The sequence below is a fragment of the Dreissena polymorpha genome, chromosome 6 (assembly GCF_020536995.1).
Source record: "Dreissena polymorpha isolate Duluth1 chromosome 6, UMN_Dpol_1.0, whole genome shotgun sequence".
In the NCBI taxonomy this organism is placed as follows: Eukaryota; Metazoa; Mollusca; class Bivalvia; order Myida; family Dreissenidae; genus Dreissena; species Dreissena polymorpha.
This window is the reverse complement of record NC_068360.1, coordinates 17,421,376-17,442,630: the sequence shown is the minus strand read 5'-3', so window position 1 is coordinate 17,442,630 and position 21,255 is coordinate 17,421,376. Positions and strand designations below refer to the sequence as shown.

The following is a 21,255-nucleotide window of genomic DNA, read 5'->3' as shown; positions in this document are numbered from 1 at the left end:
ATTAAATCACATTATGATTTGGTTTCTTTGTTTTAAAACCGACGGAGATATCTTCTACAAAACGGTGGCGACAAAGACAGTAAAAAATTACGCAATACGAAGTAAATGTTTTTAATCACATTGGATGTGTTTTATTGAAAGGTGAGTAGCGTTAAGAGGACTTTTTATGATATGTTATTAGTATACGTATTTTTAAAATTATCTATAAACAGCGTTATCAATGTTTTATTATTTTACCGATTTGGATAGATGGGTAAATATATAGATAAACAAACAGAGAGCTTTTATAGTCAGGCGTGCCATTCGCTTGTTTGCATATACTGCATCTATTCTTTTCTATTCTGGGTCAAAAGTTATGGGGGTTGGGGATGGGCCGGGTCAGAGATTATCACTCATTTTTTAGGTTATTTTACATAAACTTCTTCATTTCTACACCGATTTACTTCAAATTGATACTGAACATCTCTCATGACAATACGGTCAATCTCAACTATGAATGCCCCATTACCAACCCTGGGGCGCCCCTGGGTCAAACATGCGGCGTGGGGATACGCGTCGGCCTCTGCCTCGCCATTTCTAGTTAACAATCGATTTCAAGTGCACTGTAAATAAAGAAGGCATATTTTAGGATTGTCATATCTGTCGAGTTGGATTCGACCCCAGCTCAATCCAAAGTTCACATACTGCGACCCTTCGGTTACCTTTGATTTGTATTGAATTTCTTGAAAAAGGTTGAACATGATTTCTATATTTTTATTAAACATAGTTCGGGGTATTCATCTTATTATATGAAAACAATGACATATTGATGAACGGATTATTCATTGAACTATACGAAACCCATCATGACATATGGTTCGAGGAGCGAGCTTCACAATCAGCATGTAACGATTTCAGTTCATGCAATTTAAAGCAACGACGATTTCCTCTTGGTGTAATGGTAATAGAACATGCAATGGAAAACAGTTGACATTTGCATTTAACTTTTGTATGTTGACTTGTTATTGTTTATAAACAATTAATTTTTATATAATCAAAGAAAATATTAAGCTATCGAGATATCGCAATATGCCACATGCGCCGATTTCTATCATTGAACTATTTCTACGCGTGTTTGAAGATTTTAGATTATATGAACCTTGTTCTGTGAAAACTGGGCTTAATGCATGTGCGTTAAGTGTCATCCCAGAATAGCATGTGCAGTCCGCACAGGCTAATCAGGGACGACACTTTCCGCTTCTATGGTAATTTTAGTTTCAAGGGAGTCACTCCTTACCGAAAATCAAGTTTAGGAGGAAAGTGTCGTCCCTGATTAGCCTGTGCGGACTGCACAGGCTAATCTGGGATGACACGTTACGCACATGCATTTAGCCCAGCTTTCTCAGAACAAGGCTAATATTTTCAGTGCCACCGTGTTTGTCTGTAGGAAAATACTTATAAACTTATGTTTTGTTGTATATATTAATTTTTGTTCATAATGTATGATATTATGCAGGCTCATCTTTTGTTAATACAAAGACATTGAACCGTTACTTATCTTTAAAAAAATCCATTTTTTTTACAATAATAAGCGAAGCTTTGATCAAAATTAGACGTCTTAAATGATTACAATATCTTTGGTTGTTCCTAGAATCGATTGCTAAAAATATTTTGGCACAACGTCTGCCATTAAAAGTTGCTGCATTAAAATTTAATCTACAAGATTGGCTTAGCTTAACTAAATAAATTGCTATAAAATCGTGTGGACTAACCAGGTAAATGCAGAAATTGTATTTATTTTAATATTTCGAACGTGCTATTTTCCCGCCAAAGCTATCGTCCACAGCTCTAGTTAGCAGCCGACACTGTACATTATTGTCATTTGCATTGCGACAGCGACAGAAGCGCTCCGCATGATATCATTTATCCAATCAGCACTTATAAGGGTATCACGTGACTGTACAGGTAAGTTATTTCCTTACGGGCTGATTTATTAAACAAACCAGTATACAGGTACAGACTGTCAAAGGGAAAGGATAAATATGAGCGTTAATAAAGTGATTTAAGCGAAAATCTGTGTGCATTTATAGTATTTTAATATACAGGTGTCATTTGTGACAACGTTTCATTTTGTTATTGGAGGATTTACTGAAAATACCGGTGTTTAGTGTACAGCTGCATTGCATATTTTGACAAACTATCGAAAAATTATCAGTAGTGTACATGACAATGTAAACAATCCCAACGAACCGTGTCGTTTAAGCCGAACATTCGACTGTTATCTGTTGAAACGGTAGAAAAAGGTCGGTGTTTTTAGGTAATTAGGATACGATAATGAGATATTGTCTACCTAGTCTCTCTGATTTAACACAGTTGTTTTGTGTGTGTGACATTATGTAAACAAATTACTTCAGTGAACATTTGTGATGTTTAGTCGAATTTGGGCACACAGACGCACATAGTGAATTTTGGATTTAATAAACGAAATCTCAGGTATGTGTTTTCTTGTACCGAATAGGGTTCATTCACACGAATTGTTCATTTGTTGAATTATTAGTCACAAAGATATCGATTTTGGAATAAGATCACCCAACCATGAAAATCGATTGACATCAAAACAAACAAATACCGATAAAAACTTGTTTAAACAAAACAACACCGAAATGTTAAGTCAATTAAAAATCGCGCATATTCACTACATTGTTTCGCTAGATTTTGTTATTATAAAAAGCGACAACAAAACAACGGATTTGACAGTAGTTGCAATAATCCAACTCCCTGCTTTTGACCCTCCGTACCCATAAAAGCTCAGAGCATTCACGAAGAACTAAACTAACAGTACAAAAAACTATCCAAGAGTGCTAAGATGGCAAAGTTCGCTCACTTGTTCAAAAGATATGGTCAATTTGAACAGACATGGTCAGTTTTGAATCCATGGATATTATTTGAGAAAACTTTATAGAGGACCCTAGTATGATCACAGGAGGAAAGCCCATAGTATTATTATTTTTATTAAAAAATAATTAAATAATACTATGGGCTTCCCTCCTGTGATTTTAATACTAGGCACACGGTTAGAAAAAACTTTGAGTAGGATTACTACGAAGCTAGTCAACTCGTACCTAAGTGACCACTGTGCATGACTAGTTTTTACCCTATGGGCATGACTTAAGTTAAAGAATCTTTAGCGGAAATCACTTGACGATGCTACATAACTAATATCAAAAGTCTGTGCCCTGCTATTTCAGATGAAACATTTAAAAATGTTATTTACTATATAAATACATGCAAAATAAGGCTAACCATGTAGTGTAGCCAGTTTTTACAACAGGGATACGATTTAAACGATCTTTGAAGAGGGCCACTACTACTGGCACTATATGATGTTACAGTAACACAACAAATATTACGGCTCTAGACTAATCATTGTCGTTGCGAGGGGACGATTTTTGAAGCTTCGACTGTTAAAAATATTTTTAGCTCTGTAGACCAACATATCCGGCAGACAAGAACGATTTGAAATAAAAGAAAGAAAGTGGGTCATCCAAAGATCATTCCCGTGATGTTTCGTGAAAATCCGCGCGACAGTTTAGAAGGAAATGTCATTTGTATTTAATTGTTGACTGACTACCTACGAAATAACGACGCCGGACGCCGGATTCCACCTGCCACGATAGGTCACTTTAAGAACTTCGTGCTCAGGTGAGCGTAAAACGTTCCCACGTTGTACTTTATGTGTATAGATATTATTGCGCGAACATCCGGGTTTAGTACGAGTTTAAAAGCATTACAGCTGTGCAAAACTGTGAGTGTCATTACTAATGAGTCATTAAAATAACCAGATCGTTTTTCAAACGCAGTGCAGTTTCCTGGTATAATATCGAAGCCTTTGTTACAACTCAATCAGGTTTGGCGATCAAATCTTGTTTATACGAACTGAATTGGACCATGCGCAGTTTATTCTCGTGCGATTTTTATTCCAAATGCAAGTTTGTGAAATTGGTAGCCAAACAATGTTTATATTATTGTGTAATGAAACAAGTGGGGGTTATAACAGCGTTTTTTTGTCCAATTGGGAGAGGTATCTGTACCAGCCCAATTGGGGCAATTGTGCGCGAAAAACCTTGAAATTCGGAAAATTCGCGTCGTGAAGTCTTCATATTTGGAAATTGGTGTATTTGATTTTGTGCTCCCAAATACTTTAAAATTGATAACAAAATGCTGTCAAGTTGTCAATATTATATTTACGTCAGTTCAAGCCATAGAGCTGCATAGGGAAACTTACAAAATGTTGCACTTAAAAAAAACTTTTTTAAAAGCCTTCAATTGGGAAGTTTTATGACAGCAATCGTGAAATTTGTATTTTTTCTCTCATTCGGAAAGTGCCGTTTTCCGATACTTTATAAAGAAGGAAAAAAAACGCTGTGTAAATAGCGCAACCGTCGACGCTTCCGCTGTAGACCGATTTCGATCCGCAGCCAACGCTATTATATTTGTATGTGTTTTTCGTTCATTGTGTTGGTCTATACGCTTTAGACGGTAATTCAATAACTTTTTCATTTGTATACATTGATTGTTATCGCAATGACCTGAAATGCCTCTAACTGATTGAAATTGATTGCCTAATCGGTATTATTTAATCTTTGTACAACCCTATCGCGTGCATTTGAGCACAGTGTCTTATCGGAGATATCCCGGTTGTGATTTATTTCCCCTTTCTATGCGTTTATATTCACTTACATACCTGCTTACTACATCTTCTCTATTTGATGAGTGTTTGTTTGTTATGTTGCTTTTTGGACGACGAGAATCAAGCCTTATTTTATAACAAATGCATTCACAATAATGCTATGCAATTTGCTCTTCTTCTTTTAAATTTTTAAATTTTACTATTTAAATACAGTTTTTAGCTTCTGTTGGTATTTTTAGTGAAAGATCGGTATTAAAGTGTTAATAAATTTTCACCACATAGACGTCCAATACCATTAAAAGGGACCTCTTCAGAATCGCACAATAACTTTTAAGGCCCGTATGGCAGAGTGGTTGCGCGTTTGCTATAACGCTTAAAGGACCAGGATTTTAGTCTCTTAGAAACCTTATGTATTTATTTGGACTTTTGTCTTAATGTTGTAGTCTTTATAGATTATTTTACATAGCCTTGTTTTGAAGAAATTTCTTATTTGACATTTAAAAAAATGCGAATTACGATCATCTGTGATTGAGCCCCTTAAAGTCGTGCGATTATCCGACAATACTGACTTCCGGATAATGTTTCGGTCATGTTTGTACACGATCAAACCTCTCCTTCAACAAGCGGAACACATGTTTTGCCAAAGGTTTAGCAAAAAAACAATACCGTCAACACATCTTTGTAGTCGTCACGTTTGTTGAGATTTCCCGCACATAAATCTACGGTACGCCTCGTTTTCGGAAAAGAAACCCCTGGCTAATCGCTTGTAGATTTACGGTGTTGAGTCGTGCTTAGTATCTAGTATTGTATATAATAGGAAAATGATATAGAGCATCATTTCAAAGTGTTCGTCTGTGTGTAAATTCCAAAAGAAATTATTTAGATTTGCGGTTAGTCTTCTGCAGCCCAATTGCACATGTATTCAAGTGTCAAATAAACTAAAACTAAATCTGTAAAAACACTTTCCGCCTCGAGGGCATGTCGTTCGTATGTAAGCGCGCATGAAAGAACATGTGCTTCGGGTTAAGTTATGTTGTCCTATTAAATTTCTTTCATTAAAATAACTGGCGTATGAACGAATTTGGACGTTCTTAACCCATTTATGCCTAGTGGACTATCCCATCCTTCTAAATTGGATCAAGTTAGTTCCAAAATTAGGGATGTCTAGTATATTTATTTCTATGTTTAGAATATTTCTTACAGAAATTCTTTTAAGCAAACAGCGCATTTTTTTCAAGACGCCAGGCATAAATGGGTTACATGACTTTGGCGCGTATTAATGGGTGCCATGTATAAGTTTTAATAGAAATTAGTTTTGCTGTATCAAATAAGGAATAAGAATGTTGTTACATTTTATTATAATAAGTGAATATATGCGGAACAGTGATATGCTTTAAAAAAAATTAATATCAGACACTTTTGACGAAATCTTAAGAGATGGGTATCTTGCTAACCATATAAATGCCTAGGGCGTACATGTGTGTAAATCACTTATTTAATAAAAACAATGCCTGTCCGAGTTAGGATGATGAAAATGATAATGATAACAACGACGGCGACAATAGTGATGATGATGATTTTTATATATGTTATTTTTTCATATTTGATTATTACTCAAGTCACTTTATTTGTTTACGTAGCTGGTACATGAAATGCAAACCCGATGTTGACTATTTCGCGCTCGACCTGATAACCAATAGATTGTCTGAGAGCTCAATATATCAAACTGCGCGTATTTTCAGTCATGGGTTCAAATAAGGCCACAATAAATGACAGTTTCGACTCACAATTGTACGCTTTTCTCAATATGCATAAGGAACATTAGAAAATGGAAAATTCGTATTTTATAACATTCGGAATAAACTCCTTCTTAACTTTAATTTCTTGAGAAGTTGATACAAGTGCCAACTTGTACAATTTCAGCTGCCCTAATATATTGAATAAAAACATGTATAATCCACACACTTTTAAACATAAAACTGTAATTGGACTTGAAACTTGACACTAACATTTTTGCCATTGTATTTTGTTCTTAAGCCACTTCACGTATGTATCGAGTAAATATATAACATTACAAGCTCAATAAGAGACATGCTTATTTTGCAGAAGAAACATGGAAAGTTGAGGATATACTAAACATTCTGAAACAACAATACACGCTCAAGTGTTTTTAAACACTCTAACATTATATGTTTTTGTGCTGAAATTTGTAACATACGAATGAGCTAAATAATGAAATAGTCTTTAAATTGACAACCCTACTGTTATAACGTCACTTACATGGTTAAACCAAACCCTGTCGCTTTTCCCAAAATATTTATTAGCAAATTCAAATGAAAATAGGTTACATAGGTATCATTAAACAAAAATTCGTGGTTGATAGCCTGTTGGCAAAAGATACCCTTTCTATTTGGTAGCATGTACTGTGTATTATTTGATGCTAAAAACTGAACACGAATAACGCATACTTTTTCTGAAGATTGCAGTGTAGTATTGCAGCGACATCTAATGTGTTCCATATTACTAAGTATAAGAGAAGGCCGCTCTTATCCCATTTATGCCTAGCGTCCAAAAAAAAGGCCTTGGCAAACAGCGTAGACCCAGATGTGACGCCGCGGCGTCTCATCAGGGTCTGCGCTGTTTGCTTAAAGGAATTTCTGTAAGAAATATTCTAAATATAGAAATAAATTTACTAGACATCCCTAATTTTGGAAATAAATCGATCTAATTTAGAAGAATGGGAGAGTCCACTTTGCATAAATGGATTAATACTTAATAGTTGAAATGCAACGCACGCACCCCTAAGGGCTTATTATACTGCCACATTTGCTGTGAAATAACCTGCCAAAAGCACTCACAGTTGTTAACAGTTGTTGACATCTGTCTATTTAAGTACCTACACAAGTTTTCATTAAAACTTTGTTTAGCTAACAATTCAAAACAAATAACGTCATATAATACTGTTCCGCATGGTTGTCGTGCTGTTATTTTTCAAATGTTTCTTGAAGAACGCCGCCGTATAAACGTGGTTTTAAATTTCTAAAATAAATATGCACACTTTTACCACATGCCGACGGCCATAAAGAGATACTTGTATGGGCATGTACTTTGTTATGTGTATATTTCATGTAAAATTGTTCATGTATGTATACAGGAAAATATATTATACGAAATAATGCTATTATTTGAACTATTCTCTCTATATACATGTATTTGGTGTATAGACTGGGTAAATACTAATCACATTCATAAGTACGTCACTGTGTAAAACGTTGGAATGGATTGTATGATATACTCCGGCAACTGTAGAAAGTACGTTTTATTTTAATTTTACATGCATGGATGCTGTACTGGTATTGCAAAAATTTTGGTAACTGATCCGAGTTCATAGCCCGGACTTCATTCGCGGTATTACTTTGCGGTTATTTGATAAAATATTTACATCGTATTTCGCCGGACTATTTGTGCTTCATAAGCACAAATCATATCATTTATGGCGGTTGCAAACGTAGCCTATCGGGGAACAGCTATTGAAATCAACAATGATATCTTATCAAAACAAGCAAAAAACGACCATACAGTCTCTAGTTTCTACACCACTCTTATAATTCATGATTACTTGATAAACCTGACTGTGATTTACACAAGGCTTACATAAAGAACTTTATAACCCGTTTATCCCTCGTTAACGTGTTATACAAAACATGTGAATCTTTTGAATAATTGTTTTACCACGTGTGTACTTTTAGCAATTGTTCAACTATTCTACATATACCGGTATGCACTATAAAATTTTAATGCATTAATTTTCTCAAGACTGCAGGCGCAAAACGTGTTTACCATTGATATATTTTGATATCCATGTATTTTGCTAATGGATGTAGATATCATCTTTGAACCGTCAACTACCTCTGATTTCACGCGGCCTATTGATAACGTTTCGTGTTTGATGATATTCAAACTGCGTAGTCAACTCATATAGCTGTTTCTTATGCGCGGGTTCTTGGTACTGCAGCCGATAAAAAGTCATTTTTCATTTCAGATAGATAGCATTGTGCGCATATTAACGCGTTTGGGTAGGCTTCTTTCTCTCTATTCAAACCGAGGACGACGCTTAAAAGCGCATTGAAGCATAGCATGCTATAACCTGTCAGATTGTCAAGCGATATTTCAATTTACATTTTCATGCAATAATATGATAAACATACGACACAAATTTGTTACACAGCCTGGACAATATGTAAACTAAAATGTTTATACAGGAATTCTGAAAATCTAAAAATTGTTGAGATCGTTGTCTAGTATACATTTTGGCACTAAGGTTCTTTTATTTATTTTCAATGGATATATGCGCTCCTTAAAACACTCCACTCTTTGAATAAGTAAAAATGTAGCAGTGAAATTGGTGAAATTTGTCACTGTGATAGTGTGAAAGGACATCATTCTTTTGACGTGATCTCGTTATGTCAACTCTTTAAACATATAAACGTACGTTGGTAAAGCATTGATTAAAACCGACCAAAAGCAGCACAATATCTCTATGTATCGACTACAAAAATTATTGACGGACAATTTTCAGATATTTTAGCTCACCTGATTGCTCACTCAATTTGTGAGCTAAAAATTCTCAAAATTGTTCGTCTATTCTAGTAGATACATAGAGAATTTTTGTTGCTTTTGGTCGGTGGTCGTGTAGCATGCGTCGTCAACTTTAACCCATTTATGCCTAGCGTCTAGAAAAAAGGCATTGGCAAACAGCATAGACCCAGATGAGAGGCGGCGTCTCATCAGGGTCTGCTCTGTTTGCTTAAAGGAATTTCTGTAAGAAATATTCTAAATATAGAAATAAATAAACAAGACATCCCTAATTTTGGAAATAAATTGATCCAATTTAGAAGGATGGGAGAGTCCACTAGGTAGGCATAAATGGGTTAAGCTCGTTACCCACCCCCCCCCCCCACACACACAGAGGCCGCATTTGTGACTCAATCTTGATGATATTTGGGTCCTAATGTTTATATCCACACGGACTCTAGATGAGACTCAATATACGCTCCGTGATCTCCACAATATGTATACCGAATCTAGGTCACGTAAGTCCAAAAAACTAGGTTTCAAGGTCACATTTTAGAAAAATTCTTTGTGCCACTCTATATGCCACATTCATGACTCAATCTTGCTGTTACTTTGTCAGAATGTTTGTCTTTAAATATTTACGTTTATTTTGATTCTGGTTCTAAAAGAACTCACATTTATGAGTCAATTTCGATGAAAATTTGTCATAAAGTAATCTTTAAAATATCTAGGCCGACTTCGATTCTGGGTCACGTGCGTCCAAAAACTAGGTCATCAGGTTAGATCTTTGAAAAACGTGTAACCACTCTATAAGCCATATTTATGATTAAATCTTGGTGAAACTAGTCAAAAAAAAATTATTATTGACGACATTAATGCCATGAATGAATCTGGGTCAAGTTTGGTAAGAAAGTAGACTTACAGGTAATTAATAGTGGACCATGAACGCAGGTGAGCGCTTAAGAGCCAGAACCGTCCCATGTTGTTATATTGACTATGCCGACATCGTTGATTTGTACATGTAATTATTTAAACATTTTTTCTTCAAAACCCGTTTTCAAGAAACAATATTTTATTTTTGAAAACTGTCTATATAGGACTAGAAAAAACACGTGAAGAAGGTTTTAGTGGTCTTATAAGTCCACATTGAGTAAGCTGAAAAGTCGTATTTGTTATACGTTATTGGAACATAAGCGTTATATTATTGTATGTACATCTGAATATAACTACGATGGCATTTAATTCATTTGAGTGTCGTCGTATCACTAGCACGATGCCTATACCACGTGACTTTTTCGGATCTGTGTTGGGAGAATAAAGTGCGACCCAGTTAACATTTATAAGAATTTCTTTAAAAGAATATTTTACCATTTTTAATGTGATAAAGTGGAGAGCCCGCTCATTCGTGAGAGTTTTATATATGTATCATGATATTTTCAAACAAATAGGTACTTTTTCAGTAAATTGCAACCGCGCGTTTGAACGGTTAGAAAAATGTCGGATCAGTGTGGGGACTTATATTACAAACGCGCGGTTGCACTTTACTGAAAAATACTAATTTGTTTAAGATCATGATACATATATAAAATTATTATATAGTTACTTGGATACAAACATAGTTACAACATACAGTAATTGATATCATGGCTACGAAACACTACCTTTGCTAAGAGTTATGTTATATACATATCGGATTCGCTTCAAGTGACTCGATAAACTATTCCAACTGTGTAGTTTATGCTCTGTATGACAAGGTAGTACTAAGTCATAAACATGAATTTACTGGCTATAAATTGACAATACTCATTTATCAAGTGAAGACATAGGATTGCGTACAGTGTACATGAGCATTCTTCAAAGACCGTGATATTGTCAATGGTTTACCGTTTTAATAGATGTTATGAGTTATAGTTATTTTAGCGCTTTACACACTCGGTGGAAAATAGAGCGTCAACAATATCAAGATTGTGTATGTCTTGTGAAATTGTGAACGTTCATACGTAATAATTGAATAACAGTGAATTGCGCTCAATTCCGAATATTTTATTAAAGAAAATATCATGTTTTTATGCCCCCGGTAGGGTGGCATATAGCAGTTGAACTGTCCGTCAGTCAGTATGTGTGTATGTCAGTCTTTCCGTCCGTCCGAAAAAACTTTAACGTTGGCCATAACTTTTTCACTATTGAAAATAGCAACTTGATATTTGGCATGCATGTGTATCTCATGGAGCTGAACACTTTGAGTGGTGAAAGGTCAAGGTCATCCTTCAAGGTCAAATTGTCAAATAAATGGCGTCTGTCCGTCCGAAAACTTTAACATTGGCCATAACTTTTTCAATATTGAAGATAGCAACTTGATATTTGGCATGCATGTGCATCTCACGGAGCTGCACATGAGTGGTGAAAGGTGAAGATCAAGGTCATCCTTCAAGGTCAAAGGTCAAAACAAAAATAATTTCAAAGCGGCATTCTCATGAAGCTTCACATTTTGAGTGGTGGAAGTTCAAGGTCAAGGTCATCCTTCAAGGTCAAAGGTCCATTTTTTTTCAAAGCGGCGTTCTCATGAAGCTGCACATTTTGAGTGGTGGAAGTTCAAGGAAGTTATCGGAGATAATTGCAAAGCTGTCAGCTTGAAGTCATCTATAATAGATCCAAAATTAGTTCACATTTATGAAAGTCTACCTGCCAGAATTGGAACTATAGGCACAAAATATTATTATAAATGTTTAGTTTGCCTACCGGACGTATATTTTTACTTGTATTAATCAATTGCTTTACATTTACAATAATTTTCAAACAATAAAAAAAGATACAAATTAGCTGGATATTAACTTAGCTTCAGAGCGGATATCAATATAAAACCTCAAAGTTCAATGAAAATGATCTACAATGCGTCAGAGTGGGCATAAATCAGCTGTAATAGTGAGCTTTAAGTTTATAAATGAACTTCACACATGTCATATCTCGACATCTTTGTACAGCACCATGTCATATCATTTTTCATCAACACGTTGTATGTTAAGTCGAATTCTTCCACCAACACGGACTTTTTTAAGAAACCCTGGCGGATATGTTACTCGGGGACATTGGTTAATATAATTGTCGGTGAAAAAACTTTTTCACTGGCATACCCTTAAAGAAATTTGTAAATAAAGTGCTAAATATGGGACAAATCCCTGCATCGTCGATTTTAAATAGCCATATTTCAATAAATCCTGAATATTAATTATTATTAACCAGGATTTTTCTAACATACATTGTTATACCTCCTTTGCATGCACCAATATATTTTTTTTAAATGCCTTTAAACAATTATAGAACTGGATTTACTTACCGTACCGAAATTCTTTGAAATATATCGGCTACATCTCCTAGCATGTCCAACTTCTCACAGCATGTCAGATTTCCGGGGGTGCCGTTGGTATACCGTTTCCAGTCAGACCGAGCCCGTCCACAGCCAGTTCGATCACGTTCGAACGCAGTTCTTCTTTATTTGTTGTGCAGTGGTAACTCGATCAAAAGCAATTCTCACTCCGTCCTTCTACGTTCTTAGTACGTTTACGACGTAGTTGCAGCCACGTTCTGCACGGCGATTATAAAACCGACTACGTTCTCATTTATGTTTCACGCTTTGAGCCGACCAGACGGCTATTCTTCTCTCTGGTTTTAACCAATTTCTCACCCAACACGTTCTGTGTCGTCTCCGCCTTTTTTCTCGGCCCTGCAAAACATTACATGGCTGCTCTGCTTCTAACAAAAATTGCACGAAGCCAACATTAAAAAAAATACCAGTTCCAAGATTGTCAATGTTTCGACTTAAAGTCTCTATAACGCTCAAAATCAACGAACATTTCGTTAAGTATTTCGTAAAATAAAGTTAACACCTTAACAGTCAGTGTTCCTTATAGCAATAGCCAAAATTTCAATGCTAGATGTGGTATGATTACATAGATTTTTGTAGATACAAAATGCTCGTTTTTTATTTATTTGTGGCCACAATAAATTCCCGCGAATATATCTATTCATACGACACACGAACACCATTTTAGTGTTCATGTGTCGTATGAATAGATATGCAAAACAATAATACAAACGAGCATTTTGTATCTACAAACATCTGTTTTACCAGACCACATCTGACGTTGAATTTCGACAATTGCCATAAGGAACACTGATTTTTAATTGTTTATTTTCCGAACAATTGTACGAAATTTTCGTTGATTTTGAATAGAAATGTTACTTTAATATCACAAATGATGAATTTTGAGACAACGACCTCTATTTATATGCACATTGTCTGAACGTATTGTATTTACGGTTTGAACGTTGTAACAACTGCATTGAACGAGTACAACGTACTTGGAACCTACTGCGAACTCCTTAAAACGAGTACAACGTACTAAGACATTACTGAGAACTTACAGAACGTACGTTGCGAGAACTTATCTTATAGTTTAGTTTCTATTTATTTACACGAAACAAGATCGTACTTGAGAGGTACATGAAGTGCGGACGGGTTCGGTCTGTCTGAGAACGGATTTGACGGACTAGAAACGGATTCGATCGGTGTGGCATCGTACAGGTCATTTCGGTCCGATCGCACTACGTTCTGGTACGTTCCTAACCCGACCTTAGTACGACCTTTCCGTTCTTAGTACGTCCATTCCGTTTCCAGTACGTTGTTACTACGTTTAATTGTAGAACGGGATGATTGAAAGAAAATTTTGAGTAGACTCAAAGTTCTGAAACACCTCTCCCGTTCAACCACGTTCCAGGCCGTCCACAAAGTTCGAAGACAGTTCGTAACACGTTGCTACTACGATCACTCCGTTCTCACACAGTTTGAGCCCGTATAGTCACATTTTTCAGAACGTTCTTCGAACGGAGTCGGTGTATCGGGGGTATAAAGGACACAGATGCAGGACATCTGGGGCGCTAGTGCGGATGACACCCAGTAGATGTTTATCGCTCAGTCATACAGCCGTTCGAAGACCAACATAGCAGGCCATGGGGTTATACTGGCAAACTTTTCGTAGTTTAGAGCTAGTAAAGCAAACAAACGCACGTTTAAAATGTATAGAGGTTACTTTTACGTATTGAATGTTGATGTATTTAAGTGTATTCCTTTATTAAATATGAAGCATCTTATGCGTCTGTGACATTCGTGAAATCCTTAGTATAAATCGGCTTGCGGCGAGTATGCGACAAACTATATTATAAAAGGGACTAATTCTGCCGAATGCATGTTGCGTCCATAGAGAATTCGATCATTTTCCCATTAACATAAGCTTTTACTATCGGCCTAGCATAGGGTTTCGGTGGTTCTTGTGTCCTTCCGATTTGTAATCGCTAATGACCATCTTATTTAGGTCATTATAATACAATATCATTGTTACACTATAAGCTCAGAATTTAAATACATTTATTTTCGATTCTTTTTTGGCAAGTGATTAACGGAATTATTTGTAAATTTCGTCAAATTTTTAACTCGTAATGCGACTTATATCAGGATGGGTCAATGAAAGGCTGTTTTAGGGTCAAATTTGACATGTGACCTTTTCATGTGTCGTTGACCTTAGGCGTAGGGAGGCAAGTGTTTTACACGGCACTTTGTCTTATGATAGTTTACATTTTTGCCATTGTTTTTTGAAATCCATCAATAAGGGCCAAAGTTTTGGCTAAGACGCAAATTGTCAAGCTGTTTTATATCTAAATTTGACTTATGACCTTTACCTTTGAGGTAGGGAGACGGGCATTACAAACGATACTTCGTCGCATGATGCATTTGTGCCAAGTTAAGTTTTAAAATCCATCATTATAAATTATGGCAAAGTTATGACTTAGGCAGGAATTTTCCGAAAAGATATCCGGACTTTGTACATATCTATTGTACTTTTATAAATTTCTATTTGTAAAAAAGCAATCGAGTAATGGTTCTGCCATAATCGATCGTTCTTTGTAAATATCTATTTTAAAAAGCAAAAAAGTAACGGTTCTGCCACACAATCAATGCGAAATACGTAGTTTTATTCGTTGACACTCTCATACATATTTTAGTTTGACATGCTACATTTGATATATTGTGGATTGAACATTATGCCGGATTTTGATTTAGAGGTGGCGGAAGTATTCAGTTGCTGAAAAATGCTGCCGATCAAACTGATTTTAATACCTCGTAAATTTGGAGATAGATAATTAGATGTTTTGCGTGGGACGATAAGTACATAAACTACAGCAAAGAAGCACTAGCGCTCACACGTTATAACGGTTTTGATACTAACAATATAGAGTTTGCAATACATGTACACGAACGCAAATCTCTTTATTTAAATTTATTCGATAAACCAACATATCCGCTTGCTAAAACGGTAAAACCAAATTATAAACGAAGAGATACATTTTTCATTCGGTTCATATAAGGTTGCAATATACAACGTTTTGATGTGTGCAGGGGTGTAAACTCTAAAGAGGCAGGTTTTAACTTATATTACATAAGGATTGAAATTGTGACCATAGCCAAAAATAGTTCTGTTACTTTTTTTCTGTAATTTCTCTTCTGTTCATTGTTCACAATTCGAATGTGACAGTGTAACACTGTATCCATAAATCAGAGCAGACTCGTGGGGTCAGATATGGAATGATTTATGTGAGCGAAAGAATGTTTTATATAAGTTACTTATGTAGCTTGTTTTTCCTGCGGAATAAGTTCTTGTTTTTAGAATCAGAGTAGCGAGAACATATTTGTACTAAAAGAGGAAAAATCAAGAAAAAACATCGCGGTGACTCGTGCCTTATTATTTACACTTCAAGTAAGCAAATATTTGTTACATCGCCCACGGTTCGGTCTGGTTGCCTGTACATGCGGTTGCTGAATGACAATAGCTGGCCTTATTTGACATTCGGTGTACATGTATACGGGATGTATATAAATTCCAAAAGTTATAAGTTTTATGTGACAAATCCGTTAATTAAAATGTATGTAAATATATCAAAGAAGCTCTTGTTATAAGAAATACGATTCTAAATAATACTGTTTAATAAATGTCATTACCTCCTTGATAGTTTATGAGTATATGTATTCGTAAATGTGTATTTTATGTTATTTAATGTTATGTTGTTATTCCTAGTAACGTGACAGAAAATGATTTGTATAATTTAGTATGAAGACTTTGTAATTGTATATAAGTCTGAATAAACTGTCTGTCTGTTCGTCCGTCTGTCCGTCTGTCTGTCTGTCTTCTTACAAAAAAGAACAACACAAAATCAGCAACAACTAAATACACACCAACAGCAATAACAGGACCTTCTTTTACTTATGTGAGTGTTGAATTTATGCTTCTTATCTTAATACAGACGTCATTATTCACCAAACATGCACGGATTTAGGATACCATAACTCACAGTCGTAAATAATTTTGGATTTATTCCCGCTAGCTGGCATTACAGGTTCTCGATGGATGGGAGTAGCGTTGTCAGTTAAACAAACACTGGCCTCTCGAGGAAGACACTTGCCCCAAGCATGCATGTTGTTTGTTCAGTCCGAATCGAACGTCCATAAACGGTTGTAAATCGATCAGTCGTATCTATGACACTTTTGAGTAGTGACCCATTGTCAGTATATAATTTACTATTTCGCTTTTGTCTAGTGCGTTTATTTAGTTATGCAAACTGTTCGGTCTGAAATGGGAACAGTTTTTTGTTAAACCTTAAATGGAGATCAGAATAATTTACATTTAAAAGATAAATATATGTGAAAAACTACATATGAACGATAAGCAGGTGGCATACTAGACCATGCCATCAGTGGGCGTGTGCGCGATTTTAATTCTTGTTTAGTACAGATGTTGAGTTTCATTTGCCTTTAAAGCAGATTCAAATTCGACAATACAATGCAGATCAAGTGTCACTTACGTGCGGGATGTTGTACTCTTAGTGGATGTTGTACTCTTGGTGGAACCAGTCCCACAAAGAAAATTCGGCCCGTCACACAAATTTGTCGATATTTTCGCCATTAGACCCGTAATATATTCGATTCTGATTGGTTCATTTGCATAAATGTTTATGTCCTTGTCACGTCGCTATTATAATGTTACATACATATTGCGGTGATTCACACCTAAGTGAACGCCTTCAAACGGCCGTGACATCGACCATTCAATGCCAGAACGGGCGACAAGCTTTTAAAGGGGCCTTTTCACAGATTTTTGCATTTTTTTTAAACTTATTCATTAAATGCTTTATATTGATAAATGTTAACATTGGATCGTAAAAGCTCCAGTAAAAAACTAAGAAAAAAAATAAAAAAAGGAAAAGAACATTGCCCGGAGCAGGTTTCGAACCAGTGACCCCTGGAGTCCTGCCAGATTCCTGAAGTAAAAATGCATTAGCCTACTGAGCTATTCCGCCGAGTACACATTCTTGACGTATTTTATACCTTATATAAGCAATCTTCGTAGTTTCACAAAATTTAACGACAAAAACAGAACTCTCCAAATTATTCAATCGTTTCGCGTTGCAACGCTTTATAATTTTTAGGTTTTAAAATCGTCAAAAGATGCATATATTGGCTATATTAGAGCATGGTTAATGTTCAGTATTACTGTTTCCTCACAAATATCATAACTAAAACGAAAACTTACGAATCTGAAACAACTTTTTTCAATTTTGTCAATTCACCAAAGCGTGAAAAGATCCCTTTAATCGCCCAATGCCGATAGCGTCTTCTCGCATTCAGTGATCGTCTGAACATTGCCATAAAACGCTATATGTATGTTAGCAAATAAGGCGCATCGCATTTTCTTGCAGTTTAATTAAACTTCGATATAATGAATATGCCCATCTCAATAGCGGTGTTGCCATAGACACGGTACTTACCAGGGAGAGTTATTCCGCCATCTGGGTGCGGCTGTCATTAGCATTAATGTCGACTGGTCTTCAAACAGGACGCTGGTTCAATATAGTTCAAGCACGTGCCAATGTGATTTGTGTTAATGACTGCCTGTTTTAGAAACGTGAAGCGATTGTTGTTCGAAGCACGCCTTATTATTTTGTTGTTTGGTATATAATTTCAAACATGTATAAGGCATGTTTTCAAATTACTAAGTAAAGCTATTGTCCGAAATCTGTTGCTGTAATAGGTAGAATGCAGTACAATCAGAGGCAGTTACTGAACTCGTAATTATGTCTGAGCTGTTTGAGTCGAAAACAACAACAACAATACATATCTTGATTGAAAGACAAGGCACATAATTATATTAGAAGATTATGCAGTTACCCAATGGCGTTAAAATCACGCCGTGGCGTAATGGATATGGTGTCCGCCTAGCGATCAGAGGTCATGGGTTCGATCCCTACTCGGGGAGCATTCTTTAGATCTTCCACAAAGACACCTATACTGTTTATAGGCGCAGAAAACGGACTCGAGAGCGTTTCTTTAAGCCTGAGGCTTTCGACGCAATCGAGCTAAAATAAATAGGTTTAAACTTAAATCACTATACATGTATTTGCATCTTAATGTAAATCTGGGCTGGTTTGTGCGACATTGCAGACACAGTCATGCAGTCAATACTGGTACGCATTCCTTTGCAAGCCGGAGACAAAACTTTGACGGATATCATAAGACCAGTTTATGCCTGATATATAATCATTCCGGTGCGCGCATTAAAGTTCTACAATCAACGACAACATGACTATCAATCTTTCATCAAATCTCCGCCGGCATTACCCATGGTGATTGTCAATTTGAGTATAGATTTAAATTTTGATCGGAGTTAATACCGACTAAAGGCCTGAAAGCTGTTTAGTAAAACAACACCAACAACAAACAACATACATTTATTGAACATTTATTGGGAATATTTCCACTTGAAGTCAGATACACGTGTCTGACCTCGATGGCAGTATACATTTATAGTATTTAAAGGGGCCTTTTCACAGATTTTGGCATTTTTTTAACTTATTCATTAAATGCTATATATTGATAAATGTAAACATTGGATCATAAAAGCTCCAGTAAAAAATCAAGAAAAAAATTAAAAAAGGGAAAAGAACATTGCCCGGAGCAGGTTTCGAACCAGTGACCCCTGGAGTCCTGCCAGAGTCCTGAAGTAAAAACGCTTTAGCCTACTGAGCTATTCCGCCGAGTACACATTCGTGACGTATTTTATACCTTATATAAGCAATCTTCGTAGTTTCACAAAATTTAACGACAAAAACAGAACTCTCCAAATTATTCAATCGTTTCGCGTTGCAACGCTTTATAATTTTTAGGTTTTAAAATCGTCAAAAGATGCATATAATGGCTATATTAGAGCATGGTTAATGTTCAGTAATACTGTTTCCTCACAAATATCATAACTAAAACGAAAACTTACGGATCTGAAACAACTTTTTTCAATTTTGTCAATTTACCAAAGCGTGAAAAGATCCCTTTAAATGTTACATCCTATAATACCGCAAGCACATTACTTCCTCGCGAAAATAACTATAATAACGCTCACGTGTTTATTTCTCGCGATAATTACTATAATAGCGTGGAAAAGTAACCACTGTTTCGTGTATCACTGTCGTCAAAGTAAATGTCTAGTCTGCTGCTAGGTGTTGTTCGCATCCACCCACGTATTAGAAAGTATATGAGCCTCTGTCTGGAATAACGAGGCCTAATTCATGTGCGTAGTGTCATCCCAGATAAGCCTATGCAGTCCGCACAGGCTAATCTGTGACGACACTTTACGCACAGTTCGCGACTCATATCGTTTTTGCATGCCTGTACATCGCCCCCTTGGTGCAAAAGGCACCATGTGACATTGAAATTATAAGCCACATGGTACCTTTTTGAACAAATGAGGCGAAATTTATTCTACAGAGGCACGTTTACTATTTTGTAGAAGTAATATGGTGTCAACAAATCTGATATAGCCTTTTTTCAACAGACTCCGCTACACATGGTTTCTACTTAATATTAATTTAGCTATAGGCCTTTTTGGCCTTTTTGGATGCTGGTTTCCGTGTCACGTTGGTTTACATCGAAATATTAAGTTGAAGAAAGGAAAGTACATCAGCGACTCATTACTATTTTTTTTTTTTTTTTTTCAGATTCGTCTAGCTTTTGAATCCAGAGTTGCCATGTCACTCGTGTAACACAACCAGGTACCAGCCATGAGTTTCTTCAAGAAAAAGCGCAGCCTCGTCATCAACGACCATGAACCAATTTACAAGGTCCGTTACCTTGGAAACGTACAAACCGCCATGATGAAAGGAGAGGGTTGCGTCGACAAACCCGTTGGAATAATCTGGAACAACTACCTCCGCAACAGCAACCCGGGCCTCGAAATGAAGCTGACGCTAACCACTTCCGGTTTGAAAGCGGAAACGAAGGAGCAGGGGCTGACGGAGTACCGCGCACACCGGATATCGTACTGTATTGCACACCCGCAATACCCGAAACTGTTTATCTGGGTCTACAGACACGAAGGTATGTTCAGCCCTTATTTACCTACGACCAACACAAATAGCTAGTGTGTTTTTATGCCCCCGGATCGAATGAACGGGGTTCATTGATTTTTTGCCTGTCTGTCATTCTGTCTCCAAACTTTATTAAAACCTTGGTTTAACTTTTGCAAGATTGCAATAACTTTTGCAATATTATATATAGAAGATAGCTACTTGATATTTGGCATGCATGTGTGTCTCATGGAGCTGCACATTTTGAGTGGTGAAAGGTCAAGATCAAGGTAATCCTTCAAGGTCAAAGGTCAATTATATGACTTCAAAGCGGCGCAATTCTGTCCCAAAACTTTAACACCGGTCATTACTTTTGCAATATTCAAGATAGCAACTTGATATTTGGCAGGCATGTGTATATCATGGAGCTGCACATTTTAGGTGGTGAAAGGTCAAGGTCAATGTCATCCTTCAAGGTCAAAGGTCAAATATATGGCTTCAAAGCGGCGCATTGTGTTTCTGACAAACACATGTCTTGTTCTTTTCGTTTTCTGGTAGAGGGTTATTTC

The 21,255-nt window shown here is 36.2% G+C and overlaps 1 protein-coding gene across 4 annotated transcripts in view; it reads left to right on the top strand.

The window, feature by feature from the left end:
• Nucleotides 1-21,255, top strand: part of LOC127834113 (protein FAM43A-like) — a 36,591-nt gene continuing 15,336 nt past the window's right edge. For 2 of the 4 annotated variants that reach the window (XR_008027817.1, XM_052359724.1), the window contains exons 1-2: nt 1,971-2,472; nt 20,339-20,717. Coding sequence is in view for 3 of the 4 variants with exons in the window: in XM_052359724.1 (XP_052215684.1) it covers nt 20,402-20,717 (316 nt within the window). In the remaining variant the exon portion in view is untranslated. Of the gene's footprint in view, nt 142-1,921; nt 1,945-1,970; nt 2,473-20,338; nt 20,718-21,255 lie in introns of those variants that run through there. The other 2 variants (XM_052359725.1, XM_052359726.1) reach the window with 2 other exon arrangements.